Genomic DNA, 15,238 nt, shown 5'->3' with positions numbered 1-15,238 from the left:
CCTTATGGATGAACAAGATCTAAGTATAAGATCTCTCCCTAAGCTTTATACCCAAGGCTTTCTCTTAATCTAATTAATATTATTTGATCTAGTATAATATTAATCTTATAGAAAAATTGAACCAAAATGCTTGTTTTGGGTTCTCAAAAACCGGTTGAGAGAGAGAGATTTTTAGAGGATTTTATCTTTCTAAAACTTAATACTTTTAGAAGTGTAATGTCTTGAATGAATAATGCACTCTTGCATGTAGTGTATGTTAAAAATTAAAAGACAAAAACACTTTGCCCTTTTTCTTTTTTCAACCGTGTAAGAGGAGAGGAGAGGGGAAGAGAAAGACCCAATGCATGCATTAGTTTGCCTTCACAAGGTAAATAGGGTTGCATGCCTACTCTCCTAATATAATCATTATGTTTACCACTAATTGTAAACACAATATTAATCCTAATCCTCCTCCAAATTTTCGGCACATTTGTATAATATGGATTCCATATTATTTTGTCAATTGTCAATATGTCACATGTTACATGTCACATAAATTTGTTATGTATTTTTAACATATTAAAAATCAACGTATTGTCAAAATACGTCACATACAAAAATCGACTTAGTAATATCATAATTACTAGTACCAAAATTTTACCAACTTATAAATCGCATTTATAATGATTCATTCAAATCCAATCGTTTCTTTAAACAATAATTTCATCCGAGTAATGATACAATTCGATTACTCAGACCGTATCTCATTTAATCATATTTCAATTTGATACGTAAATTTTACTTCCAAAATCGTCCGTCAATTTTTCAAATAATTTAATTAACTCGTAACATTATACAATTAATTAAATGATCAATTAAGAGTATCGCCCTATAGGTATGACCTAGGGGGTCAACTGATCACCACCGTCACACGACAGTAATGTCAAACTCTAGTCAGCCAATCATTACCGATATATGTTGACCAGTTGACAGTAACACAATTACTTCCCAATTGTATTCTTCAAAATGAGATTTAATAATGATATTTAAATCATGTGATCGCACTATTGTTGAGGACACATTTCCCAACAATGGAATCCTTGCATTCCAAAGATTCAAACTTTAGCAAAAAAAAAAAAAGAAGTAAAAAGCATTTTGAATTGATTAAAAACGAACAAAAACAGTTGTTGTCCACACGAGTTTGCAAAACGCGATTTTGTTGTACTTCATACAACGATTTTCAAACAAAGATTGTGACTTCGTTTCTTGCTCAAATATAAATCCAAAAGATGTTCTGGAATCCTTTAAGAACAAAGATTAAAACTTTAGCAAGAAACAGAAGCAAAAATGGTTTTAAAACAAAGAAAAATGGACGAGAACAGATGCTGTCCAAAATGCGAGAAGACACGAATAAGAGAGCAAATCGATGCTCTAATGTTCGTCTAATCTCTTGTATGAACCTTATGCTTTGTTTCTGGGTATGAAAGGAGTTTTAGGATGCTTTTTACGTGAGGTTTGATGGTGATATGCTTAGGGTTTCGAGCTCTCAAAACCGTGTGCCCTTCTCTCTCTCTTTCGTCCTCTTTTTTTGTGTGTTTTTGAGGTTTTTCTTATGTATGAAGAGGAATGAATGCTAGGGTTTGGTTTGTTGGCTGGTAGGGGGTTTTTATATGGATTGATTTGATAATTTTAAAGAGATATGGAGATTGGAAGTGAATAATGTGGTTATGGAAAGGATAGAGTTTGAGAGATTATTTCGGTTGTTATGGGGATTGTGTGAGCTGTTATGGGAGGTGGAAAATATATCCTTTGATTGGTGAATAAGTAAGGAAATCGAGGGAAGGGAGTAGGGCTTGGATAGAGCTCAAAAGGAGCTCGGGGAAGGCCTTTGTTTTGCCGCTGAGGTGCAAAACAAGGTGTGGTTTTGGGTTGGTGGGTGCGGGTTTGGTTGGGTCTGGGCATGGGTATGGGTCAGATTGATGGCTTGGGTCATGGTTTGGATGATGGATGTTGGGTTGGCTGGGTTGGGTTAGTGTATGGGTGGTGTTTGGTTGGTGTTGTGCTCGGGTAAAACAAGGGAGAAGAGTGTGGGTTGTCGCGGGTTTGGGGTGAAAAAAGGGAAGGGAAAGGGAGGTGTTGGTGGGGTTTGAATCTGGGATGTGTGGGGGAATGAGACGAGTTAAAGCAAGCCTCGAAACTCGTGCAAAAGTCCATCCAACAAACAAGCTAAAATCGTCTTAAAAATCGAGTTAAAAACCGCTTGAAAAATCTAAATTTTCAAATTAAATAAAGGGATAAAAACACGAAAAACCGTCACAATCTCATTTCAAATAAATTTAAATAAAAACTTTGAATGATAATTTATTTTTCAAATAAATTATAAAAGCTTAAATTTTAAATAAACTTGAAAAATATGAAAACCGATGAAATAAATTTCATTTATTTAGAAATAATTTAAATTTCATTTAAATTATAAAACCGTCAAATAACACTTGTCCCGCATCACTAAACGAAATCTGCTAAAGAGCGGTGTAAGTAAACATGTGTCCTATCATCATCGGGTGTTTTGTCGGGATTTCTGCAAATTCCAATATCGACGGATACGGTTATCTACAGAGCCTCCACCTTGACTGAGGTTTGGACAAGGTGAACGTCAAAGTATACCCCAGGTCCCTCTCGACCCGAGGATTCCGCGAGTCATTTAGAGTCCATTAGACTTGCATATGTAAGCTCGCCAGCCATAAGAAGAGATCATACCTGAAACTTTGCATGGAGATTGCTTCTTGCTTCTGTTGCATTGAATCATCACCATTGGTCGTCGACCCATAAACTTGCATATATTGCAGATTGAGCCTTATCCTTAGGCGCCTACGTATCCGTTGTGACGGAATCGAAATCCACATCGTAGTTCGGCAAACATTAGTCTTGTCATTTTGCTGTCTCGACTCAAATATTGCTAGTATGCATTCTGCTAACTATACCCAAATGGTGTTGGTATGCGTTCTGCTAACTTTACCCAAAATACTGCTGGTATGCGTTCCGCTAACTATACCCAAATGTTGTTGGTATGCGTTCCGCTAACTATACCCGAAACAAAGCTTTTTGAAAGGAGGTTGCCGTCATACTTTGGAGATACTTCTCCCACACTGTCACCCACTAAAGTTAACAGTTAATAGCTTGCTTGAGCTGTAATTCGTGGTGCCCAACTTTGAGCAGTACTGTTGTAATATTGCTAGTTGCATTCCACTGGGAAATATTTTCGTCTTAGTAACCCGACACGGATCACTTTTACTTGGTACAGACTTCTCCGTACATCATTGTGATGGTCTCTTGAGCTCAGAGAGCGGACAGAGCCCCCAGTTGTATTGGGTCTAAAGTTTCTGACTTTAGGGGTGCTTAACTGAAGCGTACCTATTTAAACTTGGACATATATCATAACTTAAAGCACATAATGCTATCATAGTTCAAACATGGAGGGGCTCAAGGCCCAAACTAAAATATTGGGTTTATGACCCGGTTTGCTCGTGGAAAGGGACGTCGCCCGTAATCATTACTTCGTTTTGAAAATGGGCTTCGCCCGGACCATATATTTGAAAATGGGCTTCACCAAAGACATACATTTGAAAATGGGCTTCACCCGGAACATACATTTGAAAATGGGCTTCACCCGAGACATACATTTGAAAATGGGCTTCACCCGGGACATACATTTGAAAATGGGCTTCACCCGAGACATACATTTGAAAATGGGCTTCACCTGGAACATACATTTGAAAATGGGCTTCACCCAAGTTCATTTGCTCTCCTCTCGCGCCAAGTGTCGTCTGATACCAATTTGGACTGTAATTTATAATGCCAGTCTGGAAAAGAGGCAGTAGCTGCTACGCCTACACGCAACACTCGCTCCAGCGGATGAATTCGAAGAAGAAGCTAGTCCGCTTTGTTTTGGAGCATTTTTGGTTGAACAGAACATACATTTGAAAATGGACTTCGCCCGAGACATACATCTGAAAATTGGCTTCACCCGGAACATTTCATTTCGAAATTTCATAGGAAGGCGATGAGTAAATATGTTTCGAGATTCTGACTCAGGAGATCGATCCGTAAAACATAAAAAACTGTAAGTGTATAGGTGTTTTTAATTTGAGTATGGACTCGCGCGGGATAAAAAATGTAGATTGGCCATTCTGGCCCGTGAAACATAAGTAAAGCCCGTGACAACGAACTTTGGTGTTAAAATCAACACAAGTTGATGGGACAAGTGTAGAGGCACGCGCCCCGAGGCCCACGTCCGGTTGCTTGGACGGCAAGTAGGAGCTTTCCTAAAAGCTCTGGAATTCTTCCCTTGCCTTTTCCTATATAAGGAGATCATAATAGGAGACAAATTATAACTTCTTCTTCTTCTTTTTTTCTCACAAAAATTTTGCTAAGCATTAATTCTCTTCGAGAAACCATGTCATCTTGGGCTTCTGATTTCAAAGGATTGGATTCCCAAATACTTGTTGATACGGGATTGAAACAACTAGTCCCGTTAAGGCAGGTCTTGCCCGAAACTGTCTTTCTTGATGAATGCCTAAAATTCTGGGACCCTTCCTATCATATTTCTGCCTTCCCAGAAGGATTTGTCCCTTTCCAGAAGAAATTGCCATTCTAAGAGGTTAGAAGATTGAGTTAACTCCCGTTATTCCCGACTTTTAGAGGGGATGGGCTAACAAGTACCGTGATTTCCTTGGTTTGTCACGGGATGAGGCCCATGCCTTTGTTGATGGGGAACGAGTAAACTTACTCGCTACAGAAATTTGGTTGTGCTGACGACCCATTCATTCCCGTGGCTTTCCGTCGTAGGGCTTTTGGATTTATCATGCTTCATCTTTATGCTTTTGAAGGACATATTGAGGTGCCAACTTGTTACGGTAAAGCGAAATTCATTTGGATTGTTGAACAAATGGAACAAAGTAGGAACCCGGCTTGGCTCATCCTTGCTGAAATCATTGCTGGGTTAGATGCTCGAAAAGCTAACCCGAACCTTGCTTATATTGGATCAACCCGTCTTTTACAGGTATGTCTTTTTGCTCTTTTTTTCTTTTTCGTTTTTTTTCTCTTCTTTTTTTTCTTCGTTTTTTTTTCTTCGTTTTTTTTTTCTTTTTTTTTCTCTTTTTTTTTTGCCTACCTCCTTTTCTTTTCAGTGGGTTTTGACATCATTTTCTGTAGTCTGATTCGCTTTCGGTCTTCTTCACAGATCTGGCTATGTGAGAGACTCGAGTTGGTTGATCCACCAAGAGTTCCGGGTGCATATGACGTGAGAAGTTTCACTTCTCGTCATCGTCAATTTCCAACTAGAAAGAGAGAGCCTTTCTGGCGACGATGGCTTTCTGCCAATGCTGGGTTACATGTTAGATGGGTTTTGCCCTGGCTTCGTCTTACTGCAGTTACTGGTTTATCTGAAACTGATAGAACCAGACATCTCACTCTTTTGGGCTTGGAGTGGTCCACCCATATCTATCCGAACCGTGTTCTTCGACAGGTCGGTCGTTGGCAACGGATTCCCACTGTTGAGCCTGTTCGCGGCCAAGTTCAAGGAGTGACTCTCGCGAGGTGCAATGCGAGGACTATCTGGCATATTTCTGAACCATTTGTTTCTACTTGGGTGTCACCCTCTTATTTGCAGTGGACTATTGAACGTTCTTTCAAGGCCCAAAGAAAACTTTACGAGGATGAAGTTGTTGATTACAAATACCACAAGAGAAGGGAGAAGAATCGAGAATTCTTTATTAGGATGACCCCGATTTCATCTAGGCCCGAAACAGAGACTGAATCGACTCTTAGGACTGACACTTTGGTTTCAGATATGTGGAAGAGGTTAGGTCCGAGAAGCGAAAGTGGGTTGACACTTGCATAAAGACTCGGTCATAGACCTAGTGTGAAAGACATACTGGGCCCTCAGGAAGAGTTGATGATTCTTCCGAAGAAAAGAGCCCGAGTGATGATGGGTGAGACTTCGTCTCATCATGATGGGGGCGTGCGGCCTCACTGAGGGTAGCAAAGAGTAGTCTTCGACATTACTATCTACTATTACTATTACTGTTTGTGTGCTTTCCTTTTTAGTTGTGTGTGATGGGATTCGCCCGGAATAAAATATTGTAACGGGCTTCGCCCGGAATTTAGAATAAATAAAAACTTATTATTTATTATAAATCCCCAGTTTCTGCATCAAAAATTTCATTTTTGTTTTACATGTTTCAGTTGTACTCTTAACTAAGAGTTGCCTACGTATCTGCTTTGCAACAGAATCAAATCCAGTCCGTAGTTCTCACTTAAAGTATTTCATGCAGTGTTAATAAACAACTCACAACTTATTCTAGAAACATTTGCAATTAAAATATTATTTCATAACATTTGAGAACGAGGCCGTCAAGGATAATATTTCTTCAGCTGGTCCAAATTCGTAGGATTTGTGAAGTCATTCCCATCCAAATCTGTTAATCGAACAGCGCATCCCGATAAAATCTTCTTTAACAAATAAGGGCCTTCCCAATTTGGTTTAAACTTACCCCTCGGGTCAATTGGCAAAAAAGCTTTAACTGATTTGAGAACCAGATCTCCTTCAATGATTCCCCTCGCTTTCACCTTTTTGTTGAAAGCTCTCTCTATCCTTTTCTGGTAGAGTTGAACATGGTACAATGCGTTCAAACGTCACTCATCGAGCATGACTAGTGAATCATATCTTGCTTGAACCCAATCTGCTTCAGGAACCTGACTTTCTAGTAGGATCCTTAGAGACAGTATTTCCAGCTCAACTGGTTGAACCGATTCCATTCCATATACCAAGTAATACAGGGTTGCTCCCGTGGCTGTTCTAATTGAAGTTCTATACCCCATAATGCAAAGGGTATGTTTTATGGCCATTCTCTATAGTTGTCAGACATCTTCCTTAAAATGGATGTAATTATCTTATTAGTAGCCTCTACCACGCCATTCATCTGTGGTCGGTATGGTGATGACTTGTGATGTTTGATTTTATACTTTCCAAGTATAACCTCGGTCTCAGCTTGGAAATAAGTTCCATGATCACTGATGAACTCATGCGGTACTCCATACCGACAAATGATGTCATTCTGAATGAACTGTGCTACTTGCTTTGCTTTCAACACTTTGTAAGACTTAGCCTCTACCCACTTCGTGAAGTAGTCAATTGCAACAAGGATAAAACAATGCCCTCCAGTTCTTGATGGGTGTACTTTTCCAATGATGTCAATTCCCCAAGTTGAAAATGGCCAAGGTGATGTCATGGTGTATTACATGGAAGGTGCCACATGCTATACATTTGCGAATATCTGACAATTGTGACAGTGCCTGACATATTTGCAACAATCTGTTTCCATCATTTTCCAATAATAACCTAGTCTTATGATCTTACAGACTAACATATGGGCATTCATGTGTGGCCCACACTCACCGTCATGGACTTCTTCCATAACCTTTTCAGTTGTTGTTTTATCAATGCATCGCAACAAAACACCTTAAGCCGTCTTCTTGTACAATTGCCCATCGTTGGTCTTAATGATTTAGGCGGATAACATTCGTAGGGCACGTTTTCCACGCGTGTCAAGGTCGGGAGGGTACTCTCGTGTTTCCTTGAATTTCAAAATGGTTGTGTACCAGGGTTCGGTTTCACCTTCCTAGATATCATTGATTACGTTCACATAGGCAGGTGATGATCTTCGTTCGACACATATTGGCATACTGTTTACGTGGTCAGGAATGTTGATCAAAGCAGCTAACTTGGATAAGGCATCTGTAATTTGTTTCCTCTCTCGGGAGGTGGACATATCGAATATCTTCGAAGTATTTTTCCAATTCTTCGATTCTAGTTTGATACGGGGCTAAACTTTTGCTCTTAATTTTCCATGACCCACCCACTTGATTGATTACAAGGGATGAATCTCCATTAACTAACAACTTCTTCACACCCAAGTCTAGAGCACTGCATAAGCCGAGCAAACATGCTTCATATTCCGCGGCGTTGTTTGTGACATTGAAATCTAGTTTGATGGACACGGGCACGTGTTCACCTGTTGGTGAGATGAGAAGTATACCTACTCTATACCCCATGTAGTTTGATGCTCTATCTAAATACAAATCCCATATATCATTCTCGATGTGTACCACATTTTCGTCGGGAAATGACCAAGTGTCGATGACTTCTATTTCTTTGATTGGATTGTCGGCGAGGAAATTGGCAACCGCCCTTCCCTTGATCACTTTTAAGGGTACATATTTGAGATTGAACTCTAATAACATGAGGGTCCATCTCGACATTCTTCCATTTAGCACTTGTTTTTCAAACAAGTACGTGATCGGATCTATTTTTGAGTAGACACTCACACTGTAGCTGAGCATGTAATGTCTTAATTTCGTCGTTGCCCAGACTAGGGCCAAACATGTCTTTTCAAGAGGTGTGTACTTTAATTCATAGTCTAAAATTTTTTCACTGATGTAGTAAATAACTCTTTCTTCTTTGTCAACTGTTTGGGCTAACATATCCCTCATTGCTGTATATGTAACAGTTAGATATAGCGATAATGGCAGCCCGACTACTGGTGGGCTCAAAACTGGTGGAGAAGACAGTACTTCCTTTACTTTATCGAATGCGGCATGACACTGTTCATCCCACATGACATGTTCTCCGACCTTCAGTTTCTTAAAGATCGGCTCACAAATCATCGTCAACTTCGCAACGAAACGGCTTATGTATTGAACTCTTCCAAAGAAACCTCGAATTTCTTTCTCGGTCTCGGGATAGGGCATTTCCGTAATGTCTTTGATCTTTGATGGGTCTACTTCGATGCTACGGTGGCTAAAGATATGACCCAACAATTTGCCAGAGGTGACCCCGAAAGCACACTTTTGTGGATTCAGTCTCATGTTGTACTTTCTCAATCTTTGAACGAATTTTCGTAGTGCTCCGAGATGGCCACTACGTTCTTTTGACTTGACTATCATGTCGTCGACATAAACTTTGACTTCTTTGTGCATCATATCATGTAGCAACGTCATTGCTATTCTCTGGTATGTTGCCCCGACATTTATCAAACCGAAAGGCATTATTGTATAACAATAGGATCCCCATTGTGAACTGAATGTTGCCTTACTCATGTTTTCCTCGACCATATTAATCTGATTGTAACCGGCATATCCATCCATGAAAGGTAGCAATGCATGATTCGCGGTATTGTCAACCAAGATATCGATGTGAGGTAACGGAAAGTCGTCCTTCGGACTAGCTTTGTTTAAGTCTCAAAAGTCCACGCACACGCGAACTTTTCCATCTTTTTTCGGTACTGGCACTACATTGGCGACCCAATTCGAACATTCCGACACTTTGATAAACCCAGCTCTAAGTTGTTTATCAATTTCTTCCTTAACTTTTAAAGACCATTCCGAACGCGTTCTGTGTAGCTTCTGCTTCACTGATTTGTACCCTGGTTTGTGTAGATACCTCATTTTTGCACCTCCCGCCAAACACCCAGTGATGATTGAGCCGCATGTATAGCATATGTCGCGATTTTATGATGTTTCGTAAATCGGTTAATAAAATGTAACTCATACACTTGTTTCTACCTCATGGTTGTCATCTAGGTGTCATTACGGTCGTTTTGACAGTAATTAGAGTACATTTGGAGTCCAGGTCAAAAACCGTCTTCATTTCCTAAAACCGTTAAATTCCGAGTCAAAAAGCAATGTGCTTGTCTACCTAAGGTTAGGATGTCATAAAATGTTATGGGTATATCTCATTTTGAGTCCCATGTCACTTCTTTGGGCTAAACTTAAAGTTTACATTACAAAATGTGCATTTCATTTAGCTAAAATGACAACCCGACCTTTAGGCCCGTTTTACGAGGTAATAACGACTTTTTTGGATCAGGCCTATTTCACAGAAAGTTCTAGATCTTTGTTTTAGCTTTCCAACGCCACCGAAATCACCTTAATCCGAGTCTTGTAGAGAAAGTTATGCCTAAAATACGACAGACTGTCAAACGCGTTTTCTCGCGCATAAGAACCCTACTCGAGAAAGGACGCAGTAAGTGCTGCGCCTCTTCTAAGGGATGCAGCACCTGCCGCGCCTTTTCTCCAGGCTTTCTTTTTGTCCAAGTTTCCGTGTTTCACCTAAGTCGGTTATTTCCGGATCTTTCTTTCCTATTCCTTTCCAAATTCTACCTTTACCATAATTCCTCCATATGTTTAGTATAAATAGATGCTTTTGTTCCACATATTTTTCATGCGAGTGTTCGCCCTTCTCTTCTCCCTTTGCATTCTAAGTCCTTGCTCTAAACTTTCGACGCCTACGTGCTTGATCAATCGACCACAGATCATTCTGAGTACCAGTCACGTTTGCATGGCCGGCCAATTTGACCACTACACCATAATTAATCAATAATTCAATCAGTCTTTTAATTCCTTTTTCAAGGGCACTTTCATATTTGTATAGATCGAGTCGACTTACCATTAAAAACCGATTTAGTTAAATCTCGCGATGCTAACATCTAAGTCTGAGGGTGTAAATCCCATCTTTTTATTGTATTTTATTTTTGTACTAATTATTGTAAGATTTACGTCAAAAGTATGTTTAAAATCGACTTTTAAAACCCTTTTACCAAACTGTTTTTACGGATTGGCAGTAACCAGACGTCGACAAGAAACGCAGCAACAGCTGCGCCTCTTCGAAGAGTCGCAGCATATGCTGCGCCTCTTCCAGGGGCTGCCGCGGTTCCTGCTCTTCTTCTTCTTCCTCGGTTTTCTGCTATTTCGTTCCTTTTGTTTTTGCTTTCTTATTTTCTTCTCTTTTTCTTCGTACATAATAATTTTAATACGCTCTTAATAATTATCATGTTTTATTCGCGGCTTAAATCCCTTATAATCCATATCTGCGGGTTTTCGTCATTACATCAAACCCGGATTTTAGAAACTCGATTCGTTCATATCAAGTTTCTGGGATTCGTCTTTGTACATATGTTAACCGTTTATTTCCAGTTTATTACGTCTTTCAAATTCGTTTCCGTCTTCATAGTTTAACCTACAAGTCCTAAATCGTTTTAATTCGTCTTTAATTTGTTATAATACATTTCAATTCGTTTTTATCGTTTTTATGACGGCTTTGTATGTAATTAACATGTTAAATCACTTTCACCTGAGTCAAATATCGATAATCAATCCTTAAATACACCAACGAACGGAAACAATTCGCAGTTCTGACTTCACAACCAGAACTCACCTCAGGAACAGACACAGTGATAGTTGCGCCTCTTCCAAGGGACGCAACAATGCTGCGCCTGTTCCGGGATGAGTTCTGTCTCTGAATTTCCGTTCTTGCTTTGACATAATCCTTTAATTACGTAATTAATTGACTATTAGCCCTAATATCACCCTTAATCTGTCCATATTTTCTAACCTTATTTATTTTCTTTTCTGTTCCCAAAATTGTTCGTCTTAAGTATATTTTTTACATAAATCAATTAAATCATTGTAATTTATTGTAATTTCCATTATCGTTATTTATTTATTGTATTTATTGTGGATGGTTCATTTGTTTGTTTTTCGCATGTAATTAATTCTAAACCCTACTTCGACATTAATAAGTGTTAATTACTTGTTCACCGACTTAGTTAATCTTCACATGTCAGGATCAAAACGATGAATGTTGCATTGCATGCATATAATCGACAACATATCAAATACGAACGATTTCCCTAATCATTAGTAGAGGCTCTATCGAGGCGGGCGGGATTAGGTGTTCAGTAAAAGGACTTCCTAATACGTACCCTCACCCCTTACTCCAGATCTCTGTGAATATCCGTGTTCATTGGCATCCACGAGAGTTATTCTAGACATAGAATGCTAAGGGAACGAGTTCTTAGTGTTCATGTCACTACTTTATGTCTTGACATGACACGAGGTATTCGAACGGTTCCAATTTCCCATAAAAATTGGTGGCGACTCCACAAATGCAAACGCTTGTCCCAAGCGCCCCCGTGGCCCATGTCCACAGTTTGGCGACTCCGCTGGGGATCATACACTTATGTGTTACCCAAGGTAAAACTTGAACGAGGTTAGGGAATAGTTTATATGAGACAGTTGTCGGTTTTCATTACTCGACCTTCTTAGGTCGTTTTATTCGGCCTTCCTAGGCCCAACCCAACCCTTTTGACCAATCGTCCCGTCTGGACGGTCCAAATTCTTATCTGGACCTAAAGATAGATAGCGATTAACGTCAACCATACCGTGATGCATACTCATGTTTGTATCAAGGGCTTTCACTACTCGAGGAAATGGACTAGGAACCAGCGTTACTCATGTTTGGCACGGGCCTCTCCACGGACCAGGGTTTGATTGCTTGGTATGGCAACCCAACTTTTAAGCCAAAACCCTTATAAATGCATTCAGCATACCGTTATAATGCCTGTATGAATGCTTGTGTCATACGTGATCACCATTTTGTAAACAAAACCATGACGAAATTTTGTAAAATAAAATCCTTTTCAAAATGTAAACATTTTCAAAGATGGTCTAAATTGGCGCAAAATGAGTCGAAACTCTGTCCAAATGTCAAGTCAAACTTCGGGCCTCAAACCCATTTCAAAACCCATGCAAAAAAAAATCAAAAAAAAAAAAACGTAAAAAAAAAAATCCAAAAAAAACCAAAAATGTTTTAAACCAAAATATTTTCCAGCCATGTAAATGTAAATATGTAAATTCAATTGGGCTAAGTTAGAGTCAAAATCCAAAACCGACTATGTCCTAGTCGGAACTCTGTCGAGTCATAAACCTGTCTTCCTTTACATTTTGGGTCTTTTCAAATTCAAGTCAAGTCCTAAGGCATCACGCCGTCATTTTGGACCCCCATACCCCAATTCAGTTAGGATCTAAACATGTTCGACACCTCGAGTCACACATTCCGAGGCTCAACACACGAGTCTCAATGGGCCTCATATTTGAGTCTAAACCGCATCAGTCTTCTTAACACCTATAAACAGACCTCGAGTCTAGAATCAACATGTGTCATCAATCCCGTCAATAAGGTCAACCATATAAGGGTCACTCCGTCAAAGTTAATACTCGAGTCTAAAATTAAAGTCAAGCACCGTAAATTCAAACACGAGAAGTCACTCACGATATTTCACGAATTCACAAGTCAATTCAAGATTTGTCGTCTTATCCTCATGATTACTTGTCCCTTCCTGTGCTCCTTGTTTGTTGCCTTAGTATGAGTGATCCCTTGTCGAATCGAGTTATAATGCGCGTCATTTCTGTCGAGTAGGAATCCATCAAGTTCCGTCAGTCAGCAAAGTCACGAAGCAGTTCAAGCCACAATCACCATATCTCTCCAAGACGTTTATGCCATGGTCCTACGAGTTCAAGCTACAGTGGAGAATTTGAGCATTCGCGTCCTCACCCTTGAGAATGGAATGGTGGAAAAGAAAACGCCACCTAGGGAAACCTCTAGTCTAGGTCGCCCAAAGCTTGCATCTTACAATAACTGTCACCCTAGAAAGCCGAAAACAGCCGAAAGGAAACCTGGGAGGCATCAAAGGGTGTTTTCTGATTTAGGCACGTCTTATGCCGATGCTTTGAAGAGACTCTCTGCCCAAGGCAAGCTACATCCAATAGGGCCAACTCCGGATACACCTTTAGAGAAGCAGGTGAACCTCTGGAAGGGCAACAAATACTGCCTATATTACCAAGGTAGAGGCCACGATATTGAAGAGTGTTTTCTCTTAAAACACACCATTCAGGATATGATCGAAGAGGGCAAGCTTCCAGTGCCACCTTATGTCGAGAAATCCAAGAAAATCGACCCTCTTAGGTCTAATATCATTAAACATGATGAAGAATTATTCCTAGACTGTTCTCATCTCCTCGATCCTCATGACGATAAAAAGATCAATGTCCTCGAAGATGACGATATCCAAAGTGGAATGCTCATGCTTTCCATTGCCTTCAACAATAAATTTTCCAAAATAGAAGAATCTATTGATAGCCTAAACTATCGACTTTCCAACACGGAGAACCAATTTGCTGAAATGGGTAAAAAGCTTGATGCCCAACCTCTCAAGATGAAAAGTGTCCAGACAAACCTTCAACTTGACAGTCCTAAGGAGAAAGCAATAAGCGAGCAATCTATTCCTAGTTATTCTCATCCAGGAATCAAAATCAACAAAGGCAACCTCATGAAGCCTTCGTCAAAGAAACCTAACAACCCTCCCAGGTCATTCACAAGTCTAGGCATACCTTATGCCCAAGCCTTAAACAAATTATCCTCTCTAGGTCTTCTTCAACCTATAGGACCTACGCCTGACCCAGAGAAGAAGTCTAAGTTCTGGGATGAGAATGCCTACTGCAAGTACCATAGAGGCAAAGGGCATGATACAGAGAAATGTTTTAAATTAAAACATGTCATTCAGGATATGATTGAAATCGGGAAGTTGTCCCTCTCAACCTTTAGCCCACAAGGCAGCTTAGGCAATCCTCATGGATATACCACTTATCAAGAAACTCTTCTTGATTGTTATCCTTCTAGTGTTCCCAATGATGAGGATGAGGTGCTCAAATGGGTGAATGCTCAAAATCAGATGCCAAAACCAGTTGCTGGAAAAGAAAATGTTCAAACGTGGGCCGATGATTACGAGTCTGGATCTAAGATCGCGTCAAAGCCCGAGTCCGAGTCTTAGGCTTTCTTTCCCATAGTTTGTCATAGTGTCTTTCTTCGTGTCCATTTCCATTTCTAGTGACAACCTGGGGGCTGTCCCACGAGTCACGTGTCTTCTCGAGTCTATGTTAAATACATTCATTACTCATTTTAATAAAAGCACACTTTTCAATCCACATATTCTATCATATCTCTTCCTTTAGCATTTTTCTGTGACAACAAGAATTGATTTGAGACATTTTAAAACAAACGAACAACAACACCTGACAGTCAATGTGAGTACGCTTAAATGATGTTCCATTCCGAGTTGTAGAGGGCCCGAAACTCCGTGTCCATTTTCTTACTTATTCCATGTCTGGCAATAGAGACTCCTTACTATACCCCAGTTTAGGACGAGCCTATCTCTAGAGATTCTAGGACAAATCCAAACCATCTCCCTTGTTAACGATCTATGACGAAAGGCAAGCCCATTCCCCACAATAAACAACCTTTTACTAAAGACCAAGCTGTTTCACACCAAAGGTGCTAGTCTGACCCAAATCCATGGTACCAATC

The 15,238-nt window shown here is 39.9% G+C and overlaps 1 protein-coding gene across 1 annotated transcript; it reads right to left on the bottom strand.

The window, feature by feature from the left end:
• Positions 1–6,390: 6,390 nt before the first annotated feature.
• LOC141648768 (uncharacterized) lies at positions 6,391–6,858 on the bottom strand. Its single transcript, XM_074457484.1, has 2 exons — positions 6,733–6,858; positions 6,391–6,636 (listed from the first exon to the last, which is right to left on the bottom strand). The coding sequence occupies exons 1-2, from the start codon at positions 6,856–6,858 to the stop codon at positions 6,391–6,393; spliced, it is 372 nt and encodes a 123-aa protein (XP_074313585.1).
• Positions 6,859–15,238: the final 8,380 nt, after the last annotated feature.

This window comes from Silene latifolia, chromosome 3 (assembly GCF_048544455.1).
Source record: "Silene latifolia isolate original U9 population chromosome 3, ASM4854445v1, whole genome shotgun sequence".
Taxonomy (NCBI): Eukaryota; Viridiplantae; Streptophyta; class Magnoliopsida; order Caryophyllales; family Caryophyllaceae; genus Silene; species Silene latifolia.
Note: the sequence above shows the minus strand (reverse complement) of the source record. Positions and strands in the feature narration are given on the sequence as shown.

Coding starts and splice junctions, on each gene's coding strand:
- LOC141648768 (XM_074457484.1), bottom strand. CDS start 6,858: ATGGGGTATAGAACTTCAATTAGAACAGCCACGGGAGCAACCCTGTAT. Junction 6,637..6,732: donor GGATCCTACTAGAAAGTCAG/GTTCCTGAAGCA, acceptor CAACTCTACCAG/AAAAGGATAGAGAGAGCTTT.